At 41.4% G+C, this 21,527-nt stretch overlaps 1 protein-coding gene across 2 annotated transcripts in view; it reads right to left on the bottom strand.

Moving 5' to 3' along the window:
* The window catches only part of LOC121622821 (rapamycin-insensitive companion of mTOR-like), a 32,452-nt gene that overhangs the window by 2,268 nt on the left and 8,657 nt on the right, over window positions 1-21,527 (bottom strand). For both annotated transcript variants that reach the window (XM_041959826.1, XM_041959827.1), the window contains 29 exons: window positions 21,394-21,461; window positions 21,235-21,302; window positions 20,923-21,005; window positions 19,297-19,384; window positions 19,116-19,206; window positions 18,953-19,019; window positions 18,776-18,856; window positions 18,587-18,687; window positions 18,275-18,440; window positions 17,080-17,181; window positions 16,858-16,904; window positions 16,623-16,758; window positions 15,494-15,693; window positions 14,582-14,708; window positions 12,043-12,207; window positions 11,873-11,949; window positions 10,731-10,809; window positions 10,540-10,649; window positions 9,997-10,084; window positions 8,920-9,012; window positions 8,721-8,827; window positions 7,703-7,938; window positions 6,610-7,615; window positions 4,755-4,932; window positions 4,545-4,629; window positions 3,391-3,585; window positions 3,104-3,235; window positions 852-975; window positions 607-745 (listed from right to left, as the gene is read on the bottom strand). In XM_041959826.1, the coding sequence (XP_041815760.1) occupies window positions 607-745; window positions 852-975; window positions 3,104-3,235; window positions 3,391-3,585; window positions 4,545-4,629; window positions 4,755-4,932; window positions 6,610-7,615; window positions 7,703-7,938; window positions 8,721-8,827; window positions 8,920-9,012; window positions 9,997-10,084; window positions 10,540-10,649; window positions 10,731-10,809; window positions 11,873-11,949; window positions 12,043-12,207; window positions 14,582-14,708; window positions 15,494-15,693; window positions 16,623-16,758; window positions 16,858-16,904; window positions 17,080-17,181; window positions 18,275-18,440; window positions 18,587-18,687; window positions 18,776-18,856; window positions 18,953-19,019; window positions 19,116-19,206; window positions 19,297-19,384; window positions 20,923-21,005; window positions 21,235-21,302; window positions 21,394-21,461 (4,239 nt within the window). The remainder of the gene's footprint in view (window positions 1-606; window positions 746-851; window positions 976-3,103; window positions 3,236-3,390; window positions 3,586-4,544; window positions 4,630-4,754; window positions 4,933-6,609; window positions 7,616-7,702; window positions 7,939-8,720; window positions 8,828-8,919; window positions 9,013-9,996; window positions 10,085-10,539; window positions 10,650-10,730; window positions 10,810-11,872; window positions 11,950-12,042; window positions 12,208-14,581; window positions 14,709-15,493; window positions 15,694-16,622; window positions 16,759-16,857; window positions 16,905-17,079; window positions 17,182-18,274; window positions 18,441-18,586; window positions 18,688-18,775; window positions 18,857-18,952; window positions 19,020-19,115; window positions 19,207-19,296; window positions 19,385-20,922; window positions 21,006-21,234; window positions 21,303-21,393; window positions 21,462-21,527) is intronic.

The following is a 21,527-nucleotide window of genomic DNA, read 5'->3' as shown; positions in this document are numbered from 1 at the left end:
TCATTGCAGCCAGCTGTCTCACAGACTGCTGCCAGGGCCGGTTGAGACTGACTGTATTACAGCCATGGGATGACAGGGCTTTGGTGGTCGCTGCAACAGTGATTGGTTATGGCTGTGACACATTATTTCTAATGGGTGTAACACTAACTACATGCAGGGGTTAAATGTGTGCAGTGAACTGACATGGCTGTGCTGCCTGAGTATTGTATTGACACTAATGTATTCCTGTCATCTGTCATATCTGATGGAAGCAGTAATGAGGAGCATCAGTACAGCTGTCGTATCCATATCATCATGGATTCAACCACAAATGCAGCCGTAGCCTGAGCATTAACCACATCCACAGTTTCACCCAGCACAGCCAGGCAGAGCCACTGTCTGTAAACTGTCGTGGCTCTGCCTTTTCAAAGGAGTAAAAAGCAATAAATACATCATGTAAGGAGGCTATCAGTGTTTGTTGGACTTCAGACCTCTTGGGCGACCCGAAGGTCCTTTCTACTGCTTCATTTCACTTTCACCAGCCTTAATCTCTGCTCAGATTTCAAGTAATTGTGGTCATGATTAACTTAATACATCTATTAGAACATAAAGTACTTTTGTCCTTACTGGTACAAATGGCACATCTTGGAAGAGCTCCTGAATGAAGCGGCGTGAGGGCAGGCGGAACATGCAGTGAGCCAGCAGGTAGGACACCTCTGAATATAGACAGACGTCATCAAACGCATTGGGGAACTTCTCCTTGATCCTGCCAGGAAAACACATTCACCCAACACATCAGAATAGGCTGGACAGAAGGAAACAAAGTACTGGAACTGGAACAAAGTTCAGTTAAAAGACAGGTCGAGCCTCACGTTAACAGGCGGGTCTCGTGGTTTTTGATCCCCACAGAGGAGCTGAGATTGATGACCAGACGAAGCACCTCCTTCCTCAGCAGGACGATGCCAGCCGGAGCATACTCTGGGATGCACTTCACCCCTGCCAAGGTACAAAGAGAATATGACGTGATCTGAAACTAGAGTGATATGGACATTCAGGGCCTATAACGATAACCAATAATTACCAACTGTTGAGAGCGATACTGATACAATAACTGTGCAGAAACGACAAAATGTCAGAAAAGACGATACATATATAGTTTAAGTATGAGAGTGATTTTTCTAATACAACATTAAAGTTTAGAGAGCATTACGCACCAACAAAGATTACATTTATTGTAAGCTTGCTTACTTGTTTCCTGTGTATCATTCATCCTCTCCTCTGCTGCGGATGTGCAGACACACACCACTGGTTGAGAGGAGAGGCCAGCTGGTCCCTCCCTCAAAGTCTGGAGTTAAACTCATTTTAAGATAGGTGGCTAATTAACCTTACGTTGAGATGTTGCATTTCTGCAAGCTAATGTTCTGTTTGTTCAACAGGTGTTTGATAAATTGCCTGTACTGTCTTGTTTACCGCTGGGATTTGTTGCACTGATGGATAATGTGCATTACAGCCCAATACAGTGTTTTTGAGGCCAATACTGATATTATATTACTGGACTGTGGAGGAGGTGGGTGAGAGGAGGCTGTTGGCCAAGCTCACAGCCATCATGGACAGCAGCTCTCACCCACTGCACCGGACTGTAGAGGAGCTGAGCAGCTCCATCAGTGGCCGGCACCCTCAGCGCTACTAACAGCGCTATTAGCTGATCTGCTAATACCTGGAATCAGCGTCCCTTTATCAACCACATCTACCTCCTCTGTGATTACAAACATCTATAAGCCACTCCTCTTGCACTACAAGGTATTTTTATACTCTTTCTCTCCCCATAGTTATAATAAATTATTGCTAAGCAAAACACTTTTTCTATTTTTTCTTAAATTCATCGTACATAGGATACCTTATTTTTTAAATTCTTTTTATTTTTTCTTATTCTTATTTGCACCTTCCAATACCTTGTGTGTTCTAAAGAGCTTCTGGAACAGCAAATTTCTTCACTGTGAGATTAATAAAGTCTTATCTATCTAGGCACACTGATTGGCAAAAAAAGTCATTTGATTAAGATGAGACAGATTCCATACAGAGATTCTGTTCTGTAAGATTTCAAATATTAGCTGTGTGTTTACGAACCCTATGTCTAAGTGACTAATGGAGACTGGCCCAGTATTTATTGAAACAGCTGCAGCCAGGGGCCGTGAAACAGGTTGCAATGTAATCCCTCTGGGCAGTGTTCACTGAAAGTGTTTGTTTTGGCTACTAACAGGCTCGGGTTGTTACTAAGTGTCTGACAACACTATGGAAAGGATTGCTACAGAGACAGACTTTTTTTGTTAAAGAATAAGATCCTTTTAGTTTAACCAGAAACAGCTGCTGCTCTCACCGAAGCCATCAGACTCTGTTTACAGAAACAGCTATTTTATCATCATGTCATCACACTTCATTCAAACTCGATAGAAACAAAACAAAACATGTCTTTCCACTGTTCCAACAATCAGCACCAACTCTGGTTTGGGTGGTAAAAACCCTTAATTCACAGAGTTAGATGAGAAAATATCGGGAGAGGAACGTAAGGGAGGGCGGACATCAGAGAAGCAAAGGGGAAAAACAGCCATGCCAGCCGTACAAGGAGCAAAAATCTGAGTGCATCTTTGTAAATAAATGACTACAACAAGAAAAAATCCGCTCTATTTGAAGCTACAATTAAGTGTGTCTTCTATAGCTTCAATCTTGGAGTCCAAGGCATAGGTTAATAAAAAACGTTTTAGGTTAAGGTGTGCTAGCTTACGTAATAAGTGACAAGACAACCTGATGCAAGCCAAAGAGAATGCTCATCAGGCACACAGCACACTGTGATGCAGGACATCAAACACTGTCCTGGGTTTTTAGGGAGTTCATTCTGGGTTCATTCATAGGCTGACATATGTACTGATACAGCTATGTCTGCAATGAACTAAAATCAGCTGATATATCCATGGTTGGGCTCTAATGAGTATTGTCTTTGTCAACTCAAGCAAATTCCAATATCATAATAATCACAATAACTTAATTTTCAAATTTATCTGCCAATAAATACAGTATAGGCTACAAACTACAGATTTAACAGCTGAATTTAAACTCGAGTACCTACCCCAAATAAGTTCTGTGCTGCGACCGCTACCCCCAGACCCCTGGGACGCAGTGTCACTGCATTCAGAAGCCCCTGACAGCTTGGCTTGGACCATGACCTCTGCATGGTTTGCTGGAGGTGAACTGCACCACTCTGAGAAAGGGGGAGGATGAAAAGGAGTTTCACTATACGAAGTACAAAACCTTTGGTGACATTATGGCTTTACTAGGCAGTTCATTAAATAAATATATTGTAGCAAAGAACGGCTATCCATTGTCTGTTTCATTTAACCAGAAATAGGATCCGACCTGGCTTGTTGTTCTGAGAGTTGATGCCAAGCACAGACAGTCCAGCACAATACAGGCAGTTGACATCATTGTGCTCTTGAAGACACGTTTCCTCTGAGTCCAACATCTGTTGCTGATCTGCCCGGCTCACGGCCATCAGCTCGGTGATACTGAACTGAGAGTGAAGCCTTGCTGGCCAACATCCATCGCTGGACCCTGAGAACACACACAGCAGACCCTGAAAAGATGCTAAAGCTAGTACAGGCTATTTAAAGAGCAGTCTCACACAGATTCAAAGAGTGGTCTGAGCAGGAACTCTTTTGCTTATCCTCAACTTGCTGTTTTTTTGGATTTATGAACTCTGTGCACTGTTTCTATTGATTACATTTTGCTTTTGGAATTACTATTTTGGTTTCCACATAAGTCTTGGATGGGTTGCTATTTTGTTTTAAGAAATTTATTGAACAGCAACAGCTTCACCTTTGTTAGCCTGCATTTGTATTCAATTCCTTCTTTTCTCTGTGACACAACTGAAACACTTCCATACAAATTAGTAATGGGAAAACACTGAAAAACCCACTCCTCTAGTACAGTTCATAGACACAAAAGACACTTCATCCCTTTCTATCTGAAGTCTTTGTGACACAATCTGTCAATCTATGTCTTTTTGTAATCCAGTTTTGAAACTTCCAGGGAAAAGTTGGAAAATGGTTCACAGTTGTATTAAAAGTAATTATCTTTTTGAAAACTGAAGCATCTATTTGGTATAATTTCGAGATTAAAAAGTTAAAAGGCCGTTCATCTGGTACCAGTGGGTTAGATTAAGGAATGTTATGTTTCAGGGACCTGTACAAATATGGCTACTTTTGAATATTTAAACAAACTGATGTTTTACAAGTTTTTTTCTCCCATGCCCTTGTCAAAATGTATGGGAACGTTATGAGATGGAGCAAATCACAAAAGGACTAAGACTCTAAAAGGCCAAATGCATAAAGGTTAGAGTTCACTTCTTCAACAAGCTGAAATGTGAAACTGTATAACAATTGCACTGCACTGTCTTAGTGCAGTTGAAATCCAAACCAAATTTAAGATAAATGAAGGGTGGTGTTTGCTGGGATCACCAAACATGCTGTGATCTGTTATTTTGACAGTGCTGACTTATTCATACTTCTCACCATCAGAGTCTCCAGAGAAGAATTTAGCAGACCGGTCCTCAGAGGGGGGGCTCATCCTCTTCTGGAAATACGGTGTTTCTTTAATCTGAGGAATCCAAAAACAAAAGTCTCATGCCACTCAGTTCAGGTTCACAGCAAATCTCAGAGGAATCAAATTAGAGATGCTGTGTTTTCTCAACAAAACACACTCGTATAGATTATTAGTCTTGCCTGGAACATGTTGTTGATATTGACAGGCAAAGCTATGCCTATGTAGTCATCGGAGGAGCCATAGGTGGCACTGGACACTATAGAGTGTACAGAGGAGGAGCGCTGCAGTGTAGTTTGGTTGATTGGGCTCAGCAGGTCTTCCTTATCCAGAGATGCAAAGCTCAGAGCTTTCAGGAATCTGAAGACCGATCGACAACAGGACAAAGGCGTTTCATTCTTCCTGTCCATGCCTTATTGTGTAAATGTACTAAAAACCTCCATCAAACTAATTAATGCTATCTCATATTCTTCTTTATTTGAGTATTTCTTAAGAATTTGTGTATCTTGATCTTGACTTAACTAAAACGGTAAACGTAAATGGTGTTAAAACACCAACACTTTGCATTTTAGGCATTAACACTTACTGTGTGCCTGTCACATTAAATTAGCATGTTAGGGAGTCTACTGCAGTGCAGCCATGTTTGAGTTAGAGAAAGCATGTTCTTTCTGTCATTTTGGCATGGCGGATGGATCTGAATACTTCAATACCCATGATCCATTGCTATGGCGAAGAAGCCAGTGAGAAGTGTGAATCAGAGTGGTAGCAAATTCAAAAGGGAAGGTCGTTTGATCAGTAAACAAAACACAGGACCATAGCAGCCAAATTCTTCCTAAATGACCCAGATTCAGATCGTCAATTGAGTTTTCAGTTCACCCCATTTAACATCAGCAGGCCCCAACTTTAATGGGTGCTGCAATCATGAAAATACAATGCTCCCAAATTATGTAAAAAGGAAGAACAAAAAAAACTCTCTACAATGTAGTCCAGTATATCACTACCCTTAACTATGATCTCAGTAACTAACAAGTAACTGATGTCACCAACAATGCAATGTTTAAAAAAATCCTAAAGATAAACGTTGTGGCAGAAAAGTTCCAGTGGATTGCATTAAATTATACAGGTGTACCTAATGTAGTGGATGTTTGTATGAAAATTCATTATGGATACATGCAATATTTTGGCTTTCCACAAGACTTTACTTTTTCTGTCTCTCCTGTCTGTCTAGTTGAGTGACATCACTCAGGGGCGTGGTCGACAGGCTGGGCCAGCCTCCTTGCTGCTTAAGCACAGGTGGGCTTGATCCCTTCTAAAACTACCAGACTTTAGGACAGTCCCAGTTTATTAGGGATTGACATGTCAATTTATTTGCATGAGGAAAAATTGGGAAATGAGAAAAAAGTTGACACAGCCATCCTTTTTGATGCCGCCCGTTCCAGACAGAACCTCACAGTGCCCCAAATGTAGCTCCAGCTGCCAGGGACAGGGCGGAGCACCTTCAGTAACATGGTAAACTTAGTATAATCTCCATTTCCATCAAACTAATGCCATCAGTACATAACAGAGTCACCACTCTTTTTAACAGAAGGTTTTTTCATATATAATTAATAGAAGTTGCTTCTTCTTTGCTGTACACCTGATCAATGTTATGATACTGCCAACAAAACTTCACACCCCTGATATTTTTCCACATTAAAAGCCTACATATTAAGTCAAGCAGCCTTGGAAGACTTTTAAAGTGAAAATTCTGGAAATGTTAAGTTTCATTTATGCTGAGCATGTAGGTTAAATACAGCGCAGTAACTCAATTTATCGAGACAAAGGGAGGTGAAATAATGGCCTGTCTCTAACATAAACCTGTTGCTAGTGCCTCTGTGTACCTGCCAATGAGGTATATAAAGGTCCTGGCAACAACTGATAATTTACAGTAGCTTAGTTCCAACTAACACAGATTTGGAGCGTTGTCTTAAACAATTCTGTATTTACAGATAATGATATCTGTAATAATAATACAAACACGCTAAACGTTACAGGTACCTTTGTGAAGTGAATCTGGAGTCCAGACTGCCTGTATTCATTGTGATGGCATCAGTGAAGAGTATGTCTTTGGCTGGGGAGGCCAGGGCCTCGCTGTGTGACAGAGATGGCTGAATGCGTTGGTACTGCAGCCTCCTTAGGGTGGCGTAGCCCAGGGCGTCACGAGGACTTGTGCAGCCATTGTGGGAGCTCGAGTACTTCAGCTTGGCAAATCCCAAGATATCTCTGGAGCCAGAGTACAGGCTGCAGTCAGCTAAGCTGCTGAGGGTGGTCACTGAGGGAGACTTGAGGGACTGAGCTCGGCGGGGCAAGGTGTGTGAGGAGCCAGGAGGTATAAGCGAGGTAGAGAAGGACTTGGGAACTGAGGAGCAGGGTTGGGGTGTCAGTGAGTGCACGCTCTGGATGGTCTCAGTGCTTATTACAGTGTTGAGGCTTAAACAGTCTGTGTCTATGGTGGAGGGCAGGGTCTCCCTGGAGTGGCTGGAGCTCATGGAGCTGATGCCACTGGTGGTGGTGTCTATGTTCAGGCTTTGACTTTTAAATTGATCTCCACTGGCTCCTGAGGGCCCATCTTCAGCCAAACACTCATAGCTACACTGCTCTTGCTGGTTCTCAACTGTCCTGACCACTGACCCTTCCATTTCCCACTCCCCAGTGCTGGGCATGCTCCAACCATTCTCTATGGCTTTATTCCCCATAAAGGAGGTTTCTCTACCACATGAAGGTATTTTAGACTGAGGGCCATTGTGAAAAGGGAGAGCATCTGCTTCTACAAATGAGTAGCTAGTAGGTTCTACAATAGGGCGTTTGAGGCCCTGTTTTCCATCCAGCCCTGCTCCTTTTTCTTGGTTGATGCCGTTAGAGTAAGGGGTGGTGCGAGGCTTCTTCCCAGGGAGAGACAGTGAGTTGAGTAGACGGTTGCGGCAAGATGCCAGCATAGTGAAATGACTTTGGTCCTCGGAGAAGTCACAGCCTTCTAGCCTCTTATCATCTAGCATATACACACCTGCAAAGAACACAACAGCAGTTCTTGCAAAAGAGTTATAAAAGCAATCAAATAATTTTGTGACTGTATTGGAGATTTTGGACTTACTGGGTTGTATGGAGTCACTCTCGCTGTTATGCCTGGAGCCTGTGGACTCTGTGAGTCTGAGGGTACTAGAGACAGAGGACAGCGGGTTGGAGGGTCTGGGTTGCGGGTCCAACTCCTCCGGTACTACAGGCCACAGCATACTATGGTTATGCCTTACAGCATCCCAGCCCTGCTGCTTCAACGTGTCACAGCCCTGCCTCGTCTTACTTATGAGGCCCAGCACATAAAGACATGCCCTGCACAGAACCCAGAGAGGCAGATGATGGAGAGAGGCAGATGATGGCATCTCAGGACATTGCTACTAAGGCTGAAGCTTATCCATTACTCAATACTTCCCAGGAATATTGACCTTATGGGTATCAGCTACACAGACGTGCTCCAACAGAGCTGGGTATCGTTAGTTAACGTTGTCTTTTTAATCTGATATCTGTAATGGACGTGGTAATGTCAATCACCAAAAATGGAATAAAAAGTAAATAAGGTTTCCCTGGAGTCCCAGGATTTCTCACCATGAATGAAGCATGATTTTAACCATTGAACTGCAGATATTAAAACATAGAGTGATGTTTATCTGAATTTCAGATGTTTCCTTTCATATTCTTTAGTTTATGGGCCCATTTTTTCTGGTGGGGCAACAACCAGTATAAGCAACGCTTCAGTGTCCAGACCAAACAAAAAACTCAGCATTAGCAGAATATGCTTAAAATCATCTGCTATGTTACAAATGATTTCACGATATGAAATATGAATCAGTGTTTCATGTTGTCTGGTTGAACAGAGAACATTATTAATGACTGACACTGTCACACATCTGAAGACTGAAGTTATGAATGAAGTCAGACATGCTGTGCATAAATTGCACACAGCACCTCTCTTGAATGGTTTTTAAGCAGGCAGTTGACCATAATAATGCCATTTCAAGGTCACAATGTAGCCACAAGGTCATGAGGTCTGGAGGAGGCATCTTTGTTTCATAGTGACCTGAGTTAAATCAAGTGAAGCTGTTCAGAATTCCTACCCTCTGATGGACAGAACCTCACAGTGGTGGGCCAAAGCCACTATATCAGTGATCACCCCCTCCTCCAGCAGCAGGTTCAGACCCCAGTTTGATGAACCTATGTTTCCCTGGTGGAAAACAACAAGTAAACATCAACAGTGGGTTTCCTCTTCTTAAAATCACATATTTTTTAAATAATAACAGAATAACAGACACTGACCAAAGCCCAAAGTGCTGCCTTCAGTTGTTTGATGCCCTCCCATTTGTCCAGGACGGGAGCTCGAACACTGTAGCTCAAATCAGGAACCACATTCTGCAGGAGGAAGTGGAAAGAATAACTAACAGACACTGTGTCAAAGCAACCACCACAGTACCACAGCATGATATCCAGACTCTGACAAAAGCAGCTTGACTGTTCTTCAATCAAGAATTAAAGTAATAATTACAGTATACAAAAACAGGCTGACTGGACATCAATAATTAAATAACTTAAGACACTTTACTCATTAATATCAGACTTTTATTGGAGGTCTTTTTAATTTCATTACAGTAAAGTCAGTTTTATTAATATAGTCCACAATCACAATATATCTAATTTCCACTTGTTAAATTGGAATTAAAAATAAAGAAATCAAGTTAATTGATTAATTAATTAACAAGGAGGGAAATGAATTACATCAAATGAATCAGTCTTATATCTGAAAGTTGTAAAACTTGATCTTTGGTTTCTGCATTGAAGAAACATTAATAGACGACTTGGCAATAGACGATACATATATTAATAAATAAATGCTTATTAATGAGTGAATTAGTGCTAAATTAATATGAATTTAAATCAGAGTCAACATAACTGCAGGAAATGAATCTTTAAATGTCAAATAAACTGATTAGTCAGTTCAAGATAGTGATAGATTATGGATGCTTATAAAAGGCTATATGACCATCACTCGGTGACTTCTCTTTCTTTTAATAATCTTTTAATAACAAAATCATGCAAGTAAATGCATGTTAAATTCTATATTAATAATTAATAATAATACTTTATTTGGAATCTTATTAGGTGCAAACAAATTCACAGAAACATTTGAGAAGAGAAGAAAACATTAGGAGAAAAAGCACAACTTAATTCATTCATTTAGTCCATAATGGAGAAATGAAAGCAGATAGATATTGCCTCATAGATTCACACAGCAGAGTAGGGCACACAGCAGTAAGGCACGCAACCATTAACTGCATCTCCCAAGATGTCAATCTCCAGTCAGTCTGTAGTTGAGGTGCAACAACCAGATGAACTTACCTCGGCTTGAAGTAGCTGGCAGCCAGTCTTGTCATGAACCAGTTGACCATACAAGTGGACAGGAAGGTAAACATCTGGCCTCTGCAGCCTGCCGTAACACACATAAACGAGAGGAGGTACCAAGTTCTATTAGTTACAACTATGTTTTGTGGTTCGCTCCGTGGGAAAATGTGTTTTGTACATAACATTTTGAGCAGATGATGGCACTGGATTAGCGTTCATTACAATTTGTCCTCTGGGGAACATGGGATTTTGTGTCACTGCACTCGGTAGATGTTTTATTTCAGTCTGAAACAAAGTGGTATACCAAACAACAGACCAACCGACAGACAGACAGACCAACCAACCTACAGATTAACATTGCCATCCCATCACATGGCTAAAAACTGTAATCGTATCATGGTGGTGAAAGGGCAAGACTGGAGCAGCTGAAGCATCGAAGCATACTGTATGTAAATGATATGCCTCCATTACGCATGTGTTGTGTTTATATTTGTATTTGTGTTTTAAATATGATAGAGTGGCAAGCGCAGGTTGAGTTACCTTTGGTTGCTGCGGCGTACGTAGTTGTCTCCATTAACAGGCTTTCGATATGTGGTGAGGGCCTCATTAAGCTGCTCCTCTATCATGTCCACATACTTCAAGTTATACTCCTGCAGGGACACACAGGGCAGCTATGAAATGGTTTGTTAATAAAAAGAACAAAAAGCAGCTGTGTGCTGGTTGAAATGTACCTTCTGCCATCTCTCCATCTCTTTAGTGATATATCCTCTCTCACTGAGGTAAGAGAAACCCTTTGGAATGGATAAAAACCTGGTGACAACAGAAACAAGGAACATTTGTTTGTATAGCACTGCTCAACAAGTACACAAAAAACCCTTCAGACATGATGTAATAGAAACACAAGCAATATAAAGACACGCATGAATGGCATTTAAAATAGAAATACGATTCTAACCCAGCTGTTGTATCCTTGGTGATCGGTAAATTCTCAATACTCCCATTGTAAAGAACAATGCATTCCTGCCATAGAACACATGCTTGGCTCAATCATGTGGTTTGTTCATTTGAAGACATGTTATACATAAATTTGCCTCTTTTGAGCAGACTGTTCAGAAATTCAATAGCTCTTGGTCACACTACTTACGAATTCACAACTTCATATCTTTGAATATCACTCAATCAGTGGGTATAGAAACTTCAGAATTCAGACCCTCTGAATGTTATCATGGGGGGATCCCACAGGAAGATCAGGCAAAATCCAGACAACTGCAATATAACTTGAGCCCTGTTTTTTTTAGCTATTTGTTTATATTTTGGCAAATGCGAGCGGTTCTCAGATTGCCCACATAACCAGGTTTCTCTGAGCCTCTCTGTAAACACACTGAGTGAGTAAAGGAAGGAAGGAATACACATTCTCTGTGTTGATTTTAATTTGCTGATTATTTTTCTACACACACACACAACTCAATCAATCCGGATTAAGGCTATATAAAGGATTAATAAAGGATTATCTTATTTCCAACTGATTTCAAACTTAGCTAAATTTTCCCTGTAACAATGTGGTCTGTCACAGATTCAGCAGGACAAAGTCAAATGAGAGAGACAAAAATGGCAGAAAGTTGAAAGGGGGCCAAATGTGTGTGAGGTGAATTGGAGTTAAAAATCATTGCTTCTCCTCATCTCCGTCAAATCTTAGCACACAGATGACAAATATATGTTAATGTCATTCAGAGTGACAAATTTCCCCGGGATATCATTGTCTCTGAATAAAGAAGCTTCAGAACATACCTGAGAATCATCACCTTTCACCAGCCAGTTCACAGAAAAAAAACTCCTCCAAAGCAATATATCCAGTCCAGTTCAAATATTTTACCTTAGCAGCAGTAGCACACCCTTGTCACCCAGGTGTGTGACAGCAGGTTTCATCTCTGTCAGCGCATGTAGGTTGGCCTGATGGAAAACACATTAAGGGGCCCGCTGATTGGCAGTGATTTAAAACCCACAGGCAATGCTTGATTCAGTTTGTGAGGTTTGCTCACTCACCTTGTCTTCACAGGCTTCATCCAGGATGTCCAGTGCCTCCATGGAAATGGTCTTATTACGGTCGTGAAGTTGAGTGACCAGGAGCTCGATGCCCCAGTTACTGAAGAACTCCACACTGGCGCGTAGCAGGACCCGCAGGTGCTTGGTGGCGTACAGCCTGCAGGTCTATATTCAACCCATGCAAGCCAGGAAATGATTAGATTAGATTACATGAGTTACCTGTAGAGTTATGTTGATACCAAGATTTCTTTGAGTTTTTAGTCAAATAGAAAAGTCTGCATACTGTGACGTATGCAGATAATGTTAATACATTAACTGATGTTGAGCCCTTCCTCAGTGTGCACAGTTAGACATCACATCACAAATAGGTGACAGTAATACAGCGGAAGGGCTGTGCAGCTCTACTTGTCCAGTTCCTTATCGACCACCACAATGCCTGGTGAGTTAGCCAGCACCTGCTTGTCAGTCTGGATGGGAAGTCCCACGGGATCGTAGCTCTGCCATTCTCAATCACCTCTGTAGGTGTCTCCAATTTGGATTTGGGGACTTTCAGTCTGTGTTCAGTACAGATGTTCCTGCCCCAGCCACTTGGTTATGCCTTTCAGTGTATGCTCTCCAAGCTAGCTTCTTATACCCAGCTACTAAGTGCTGTCTCAGGGGCGTCTTTGCACAGCCTTGGGTCTTGCGTCTTGTCTGTGTGGTAGACCCCTGGTGCTGTGCCTGTTTCTATGATCACAGCCTCTGTGCTGTCCTTCAGACCAGTCTTTTCTAGTAACTGGTAGGATTTCTCTGTATCAGGCATGTCTTCTATGTGTTGATGGTACATCCCATGGAGGGACTAAGTCCTCACTAAGACATGATACCTCCATTCTTGTTCACTGCTGTCTTCAGCTGCCTGAGGTACTCACTCAGCAGTCCTTCCTAATGAAATGTTAAATGTTCCTTCTTTCATCCTGGATAGTGGCTCTGTCACTCAATATACCTTCCAGTATCGCTCAGTCTCTTCTCTGGGTGGGATGTTATTTCCTTGTTACTCTGCAGCTGGAAGCACACTTTAAATGGTTCAGCCAGAGCTGTGAGCCTTTGTTTAGCTGTTTCTAGGACTTCACTTATGGATATCTTGCTGTACTTCTTCAGCCAGGGCCTGTCTTTCGTGATGTCTTTCCGCACCTCTGTCGTCTGGCTAACACCGCCCCATGCTACTTTGATCTCGGATTCTCAGGATGATAATGCTGCCAGTTTCAAGAGTATCCTAATAATGACTGTGTGGTCGCTGGGACTGCACCTTTTCAGTTGACGGTAAAGATTTGTTGTGTTCCCTGCCTTGGTTGGCGCTGACTGACGGCATATTTTGCAGACCGTTTTAGCACTTTGTTGCTGCTTTAGAGACCGGAATCCAAACCACTTCCATATAACCACTTTTTTTGTCAACAATTTCCTTAGCTTTCAAAGACTACATGAGTTCACCTAACCTGCTGAAGTTGTTTTACACATCCATACTTTATGCTAAAATTGTATGGCTTTGTAAAACAAACCAGGTTACTGCGGGCAGTGCGGCTGAAGATATCACATCTCTGTATGTTTGTGTTCTTCATGTTGTTGTTGATAAATTGATCATACTGTCTCCCTTTAGTTGCACTTATAGATAGTGAGCATTGTCATTGTTGACTCCAGTAAAAATATTCCCTCCCTTGTGGATTCTACTGTGAAGTTAATGCTGTCGTCCACTGTCTGTGTGTGAAGAGCTCAGCTTTTGCAAACAGGCAGTGACACAGAGGGCAGAGGTAAATGCCCTCAGAGGTAAATTTTATGCCCCTCAGATCCACTCATCATTTTTCTTCTTTTCTAGAGGACATCCACGTCTACATCCACTCTCTTTCACCGGTAGCTCAAACAATGCTGTGCAATAGGAAATGGACATGTACTTTGAAGTGCAAATCAAAAATTTTGATCATTTTATCACCCAGCTCTATATACAAGATCATTAATCTGTGTTATGGTGGCAGTCTAGACATTACACAAGGCTGCATTACATCAAGTAGACTTTGTGATGGTACTTCATCACTGAGCTGGAAGTCCAGGGGTTGACTGTCTTCAGTCTGGCTATGATTCTAATTTGTACCTCAGCAGCTTCAGCTGTTATAGGCTGATGGGATTGTATGAGCTGGTTGGAGCCTCTCCATCTCAGTAGCTTCAGTAGCTTCCTTCTATTGATGTTCAAGCATTTAGCAACCAATTGCTTCTGATTTAGTGTGGAAGTAAGTTTCTTACTGGTCCACAGTTTCAACATTATCACTATGATTAAATATTATCAACATTTCAGTACTTTGTTAGCTGTAAAACATCTTTTACATCTTCTAAAACAGGTGAAATATAGTAGAATAGTATATCTTACAGTGAGTTTGCTGAAAATTGGAAAAGCTTACTTAATATTTAACTCTTGATCAATATTAATTAATGTACATGTACATAACACAAACTATCAGTGCGACCCTGGTGCTGTGGTGAAGCTGTCAGAGCGAGCTGTGTTGACTCTTACATCAGTGGCAGCCGTGAGGATTCTGGACAGAATGACTCGAGCCAAACCGTCTCGGCTATAATCCAGCGTTGAGACTGTTAGCTTCAGCAGGTGCTCTTGATTCTTCAGACTACACACGTCCAACAAACTGACAGAGCAAATTGGAGAGAGCAAGCAGCTGATTAAAGACAGAATGACAGCATCAGGAAAGGTGAACCCCGTAAGTGGTTCTATAAGATCTGAACGTGTCTGCTTCAAGAAACAAGACAAGGAGCCGACACCTAAATGCTGAAGTTGGTATGCTAACATGCTCATGTTAACCTGGTATAATGTTTACCATGTAACATTTACTAGTTGAAACAAAACACAAGAACAGCTGAGGCTGATGGGAATGTCATTCGTTTTGCAGATATCAGATTGTAAACCAAAGTGGGGGATAAACAAACTTTTATTAAAAAAGCTTGGAAATTTAAGCAAATTTCATGGAAATCCATCAAGCTGCTGAGCCATAACACTCAAAACCACAAATCAACCTCAAGGTGGCACTAGAGGAAAAGTCAAGGGATCGTAATCGGAGGGCAAGACGCATTGTCTGGGAACCATGTGCATCTGTACCAAATTTTGTGCCAGTACACCTAGTTTGATGGAGAAATATTTCACAGAATGAGTAACCCTGCTGATGGCGCTATAAAAACAGTCAGGGAATCACCCATGTACTTAGGATCCATCCTCTTGGTACTGCCAACATCTGTACTAAATTTCATGGCAATCCATTTAAGAGTTATACATGAGTTATTAGACATTTAATTAATTTCCCAGTCCACAGGGCTATATATTAATATTTCTTTACTTCATATATTATTTATATTGCGTACTCACTTAAATCTGTCTGCGAACACAGATTTAAAAATGAGCTTTACAGTAGCTGCTCACCACTGGAAGACGTTGCACTTCTCCAGCATCTTGACACCATGTGGCTGGGCGGACAGGGTGCCCAGGAAAAGGAAGTAGTGCTGGCTGAGCGTGGTTAGCAGCCCACTGCCCTGCAGACTGCGGTCAGGTTTGAGTCCAGCAGAGGGGAACAGACTCTGGACAATGTCCCTCACCAGGTCTTCCAGGTACGCCTGGCCTTCCTAACAGACAAGGACAAGTGGATTAGGGGGCAGGGGCGGCAGGGGGAAGGTCACTATGACCTATGGTCTTCCAGGAGCGACTGTCTGAAACTGTGCACCGTTATCACCATACTGTTTTTTAAATAACATTGAGTCTCCTCCCTCTGTGGCAGCAAACTTTTCTCTCTGTAAGAGCTGTCAGTCAGAACAACTATAACCCTCTGCTTTTCAACAAGGTCGGACAGCTCATCAAACAGACTAGTTATTTTGGAGTGTAAGAGTCTAGATAGATGCTAATGTCAGCATGCTAACATGCTCGCAGTAACAGTGCTAACATGCTGATGTTTAGCAGGTGTAATGTTTACTATTTCAGCATCTTACTTTTACTTGTTAACATGCTAACACTTGGTAATTAGCGCTAAACATAAAGTAAAACGGGAATGCCATTAGTTTAAAGGTATTTGATCTTAAACCAAAGTACTGGGCAAATGTATTATGACACATCCGTAATTGTCAGTACAAAATTTCATCATGGGCTTTAGGGCAATCAATTGTGAATCGTAAAGCTTACAATGACCTGGATGAATGAGAATATTCACAGGCAAAATTTTATCATAATCCATCCAATAGTTCAGTCTGGACCAATGTGGTGGACTGACTCACATTTCCATCCCTAGAGACACTACACTAGCATGACTAAAAAACACTGGATCCAACATTTCCCTACTGCAATAAACAGCATCCTTTCCTAAGACCACCCCTGCCTACAATCACCCGTCTTTCAAACAACACACCTCCAGTTCCAAATTATGTCATAAATGTGTAATCTCCAAGCCTAACCTGAGATAATCCAACACGTACATTTGAAGAGCTACATAAATGACCTTCACAAACTAATCCAAATAAATGTAAAGTTGTGTGACTGGTTGCAGAGGGCTGTTTGTCCTCACCTCTTCAGATGCCAGGAGGAACTCTACAAACTGACATCCAACCACAGTGAGCTGTTTAGCCTTGGGATGCTCCAGCTCCAGGCTGCAATACATCTTACTGCTGGGCTTGTAGAAGAAAAGCAACCTTTGCACAAATCTGTACAGAAAGAAAAAACACATACAGAATACAAACAAAGAATATGACAAGCTGTTTATCACTGAGAGCTAAGAAAACACATGAATCAAAAATACTTACTTGTGCATTTGTTCATCCTTATTGCTACGTAAACTGACATTTGGCCACTAGAGACGAGAATAAAACACAAATAAGAGAATAAGATCTTTAAAAGCATCTTACATTTCACAGCAATTGTAGTTGGACAACTGCAAGCAAGCCCAAACAGTTGCCACACCAAAAATGCACTGTGGGCTTGTTTCTGGTAGACGTACACAAAGCAGAAATCCTTTATACCTTTACCTTCAAAATGGTTCCAATGAGGCACCAGTTCCAATCCAGGTTCTCTTTGTGGTTGAGGATGTGGCTGTCTCTCATGTTGGCCATCAAAGCATCCTCAGTTTCCTGCAGGATAAACACAGCTGGCTTCACTTACACTTTACAGCTAGTGCTATACAGCATGCAAGACTTGTTTTGCTTGTTAATACTCAATCATTCACTGACAGATGTGACAGTTTTCATCAACCAGATATTTCAGTTTAATACATTTTTGAATGTTTTTTAGATGCAATAACACATTTTTTTTGTTCTTAGCCAATGTTTATTATTCAAAACAGTACATGCAGCTGGTTTGCAGATGTTCTTTTATGGGCAACAGGGCCACAATATATTTCAATTCAGTTAAATGATCAAAGAGCTAAGAAGGGGGAATTTGTCTAGGTTCCATCATCGCACACACACACAATTAATCATGATTTAATAAAAACAAACGTGGCCAGAATACACATCACGGATCACCCTCAAACAAGGTGGGATTAACCTGAGAAGTTCAGGGACCTTACTGCAGGTGTTCCAGAAAGAGGTGGTCTGCAGGGTCAACCTGAGATCATTTTCCTTTTTTTCTTTTGAGGGTCTGAATGTCTGAACCAAACTGTTGATCTGTTGTGAATAATATAAGAATACTTTCATTTGCTGTGTATGCAGCTGAGCCATCTGGGCAGGTTCAGGTTCACACAGAACACATTCACCAGTTTGACAGCTCATACACAAGCACAGTGAAATTTGTTGCAAATGCTCGAAACATAAGCAAACATAGAAAACACAATCAGATACAGACGTGCTGGAAATAGAAAAGGTGAAAAACAGAAAACACAGTAACTACAGTTTGAACCTTGACTGTGTAAACAGATTTACATGACTAGGATAAGTCCACATACTGTATACACATATAAACACACACACACACACTGACACTGCCCAAGTCTCTCTCCTGTTGTTTGTCATGATGTTCAACACTCCCCACCCCAACTTTCTCAAACATTTCACCCCAAAAAATGAACAATTTCCTTGTACTCAGAGCTCATGTCACAGTTTCTAAACCCCAAATGAAGATTTCCTGATAACCTCCTTGAGATCCAGTAAGAAGAAAACACAGTCCTGGTACAGTAGTGAACCAGCTAAAGATACACTGCAGGAATATGTGATGTAATGTGCGTACCTTGACAATGAAAATGTCTCTCTGAGGTTTAATGTGCTGGTCTCGACAGTAGTGCAATGCTCTTGATGTGCGCAGGATGTGGTCCAAGTAGAGACTGTAAGGTTTGATGCCTCGCTTCTTCTTCTCATGAAAACACTTCAGGTAGTTGACAGCAGCACTCGCTCGTCTGCAAAAACCATCGATTTCAGTGCCACTTCTCTCGACATTAATTGTTTAATGTAACACGAAAGAACTGGACGATAGTTTTGCATTACTGACATCCTCCTCGCTAAACCTGTCCCATCTGTAGCATGCCTGGGGGGAGGTACTCACAGTCTCTTCTCAGGAGCGATATCAAAGGAGGCCGCCATCTTCATGAGGGTGGGTAAGCAGTGCAGGTGGTGGCTGTGGCTATGAGGGAGGATGGTGTTGGCCTGTATGAGGAAAATCCGATTTATGCACAAAAGCAATCTAAGGAATCTCATATTCTGATCAACGAATGGGAGCACAGGAGGGAGGTACCATATGGAGAAGTTCTCCCACCAAGATGGTAGCCCGTATGGCTATAGCATCATCGCTGCTTGTGATCATCTCAACCAAACCCTGTGGAGACACAGGGTTATATACAGATACAGACTGATATGAACGCGAGCACAATGATAAAACTACAAACACATTTTATGAGGTAAATGATTGTACCTCTAGTAGTCCACTTTTGATGAAGGCAGAAAGCACCAGAGCCAGATAGTTGTCCATCAGGTTCGGCCTGGAACAGGACAAGAACTCCAATTTAAATCTCAATAAAATCATATTCTCAAGCACACATAATGACATGATATTAGTGCCTACATATAATATTTACCTTGAGCATGATTGATGTGGGAGAATTGTTTTTGCCTCAGAAGCCACAAATCCATCAGACAACCTCCAGCAGTCCTGAACTCTACTGAGGTCTAAACAGGAAATAGTTTCATTTTAGATTCCTATACAATGTCAGATGAGTCCAAAAAAAGCAGTTATCAAAGTGATATCCCTATACCCACCTATACTAATGAGTGCTTCATTGAAGTCTGTAGTCTCTATAGGTATGACAAGCTGGAAGATATCATAGAACACCTCCAACAACCCTTTCTGTGAGGAAGACATGATCTCAGCAGGGTCAAACATGACACAGGTGTGCAGGTTTTTTCAAATATTTTCCGTCCTTTTCCTGTCTTTTCTGCTTGATTTGATTTGATTCTGCCTTCAAACAACATACACATTACACAGATGCCAAATATACTAAAAAGCAGAGAAAAATACACAAACACATACAACTGAATCAAAATAAACTGTCAGGTAGAAAAGGTGTTATGCATAACTGAAGCAGCTTAAGTGAGCATGTCTTATATCCATAGTGGTCCAGGCCTGTATCACAAAGTGACATCAGTGAGCGAAAATGAAATTGATGCAACATGACCAGAGAAAAAGGACTGTGGTATTCTTTGGCTCATAAGGTACAACCACCCAGAATGCACTGGGTCACATCAGACCACTAAACGCTCCAGCTGGTGAGTGACATACCAGTCCATTTTCAAGCATGAAAAAATGTCGGCCTGGTCACAAACTTTCTCGTACAACAGCTTCACAGAACACTAATATGATGATTTGATTCATATTTGATCAGCACTGCCTTGTTTGACATTGTGAGCTGAGTTTTGTGGACCTCTGTTTTCAAGCAAGGAAAAACAGACACCTGGTCACAAACTTTCTCATTATACAGCTAAACAGTAGAGAAGAGAACATCTTAAGATGGGATCACACCAGCTGCAATGCCCATCATGCAATCTATTACATTTTTTCAGTAGCTTGCCCAGCACTGGGCATTAGTAAACAAACAAAAAAACATTTACAGAAGAGTGATGACACCTTATAAACACATTTTGCATGGATATGAATACAGATGTTTCTTGAGATTTTGTCTTGCCATGGGCACAAAAAGATGGAAAACAACTGAGTATAGAGTATGTGGGGACAGGACTGATACAGATGGGCACATTTCTCTGTCATGCTCACATTGTTCTGAAGCAAAGGCTAGCGGTTGTAATATATATACACAAAGAGAATCACAACTTGTCAATCAGAACTCTTTTATTAGAATCAGACATTAATATAATAAAGTAGCTGGCTGGACTTAAATGAGTCGGCGGTTGTTTGGCCAGCAGCCAGCTCTGTGCACAGCACTTTGGTGTTAGGGCTGGTGTGATCCCATTGCAAGATGGTCTCTAGTCTTACTTAATCGTTTAAAGTGGATGGGAATGAAAACTTAAAATGAACTTGGGTCATGGGTACAAATTAACATCTGTCATATGATACAGACCCATGATGCAATGTTTTATAGCTCCACAAATACTAATAAATGAAATATTCTGTCTTGTGCATGGTTTTAGAGAAATTTCCCTGAAACGCAGCTTGACATCTTTGGTATCTTTGGGAAGCTTGGGATCCTCTGGGTTTAAATGATGATGATATCAATCTAGAATTTCAGTGGAGATAAGAAGCATATCATGTTTCATATTTAGACTTGCGATAATGTCTGTTTTTACAAAGAGGCACGGAGGCTTTAGCCGGTAGGTGAAGGTTGTGTCCTTTCCCAAAGCAAACTAATGTGACTGTTACTTTTTACCTACCTGCACTTCCATATTTGGTATACAAAGTAAGCCAATGAGAGACTGGATTCCAGAGTTGCCTGACTTGCAAAGGTTAATGATGCCTGCAAGGTGAAGGGAGCAGGGTGAGCAGAGAACTCTACACAGTGAGAGTGATTTACAGTCAAATATTTTGGCATGCTATAAACATGCAGTTAATGGGAGGGTTAATGAGGCATTCAGAGATGAACACAGTGTGCAGAAGTACCAGCCTTTTCTAAGTGCCACATGACTCAAAGAGACTTTGTTGTGTATGTATTTTGGCTGAACAAAATAAATAATTACACCATTTACCTGACCAGGAACGAAATGAGGCAACTATAGACATTTTACTGGCCATGAATCGAGCCTCCCTGTCCTCCCTGAAGACAACAAATAAAATATATGTAACATTGACAAAAACAATCCCACAACATTTGTGTTACATGCTTCAACAGACTTTGTGGAACTCACTTGAGTTGCCCCTCTGTTACGTCAGGAGTGTGTCTGTAGTGGAAGTCTGTGTACGGGGCCAGGATTTGCTGAGAAAGACATACGTTTTATAAATAACATCACACACACTTAAAGAGTTATTGTATGCAGAACTT

The sequence above is a fragment of the Chelmon rostratus genome, chromosome 19, assembly GCF_017976325.1.
Source record: "Chelmon rostratus isolate fCheRos1 chromosome 19, fCheRos1.pri, whole genome shotgun sequence".
Taxonomy (NCBI): domain Eukaryota; kingdom Metazoa; phylum Chordata; class Actinopteri; order Chaetodontiformes; family Chaetodontidae; genus Chelmon; species Chelmon rostratus.
The sequence above is the reverse complement of the archived record's forward strand: the minus strand, read 5'-3'. Positions and strand labels throughout refer to the sequence as shown.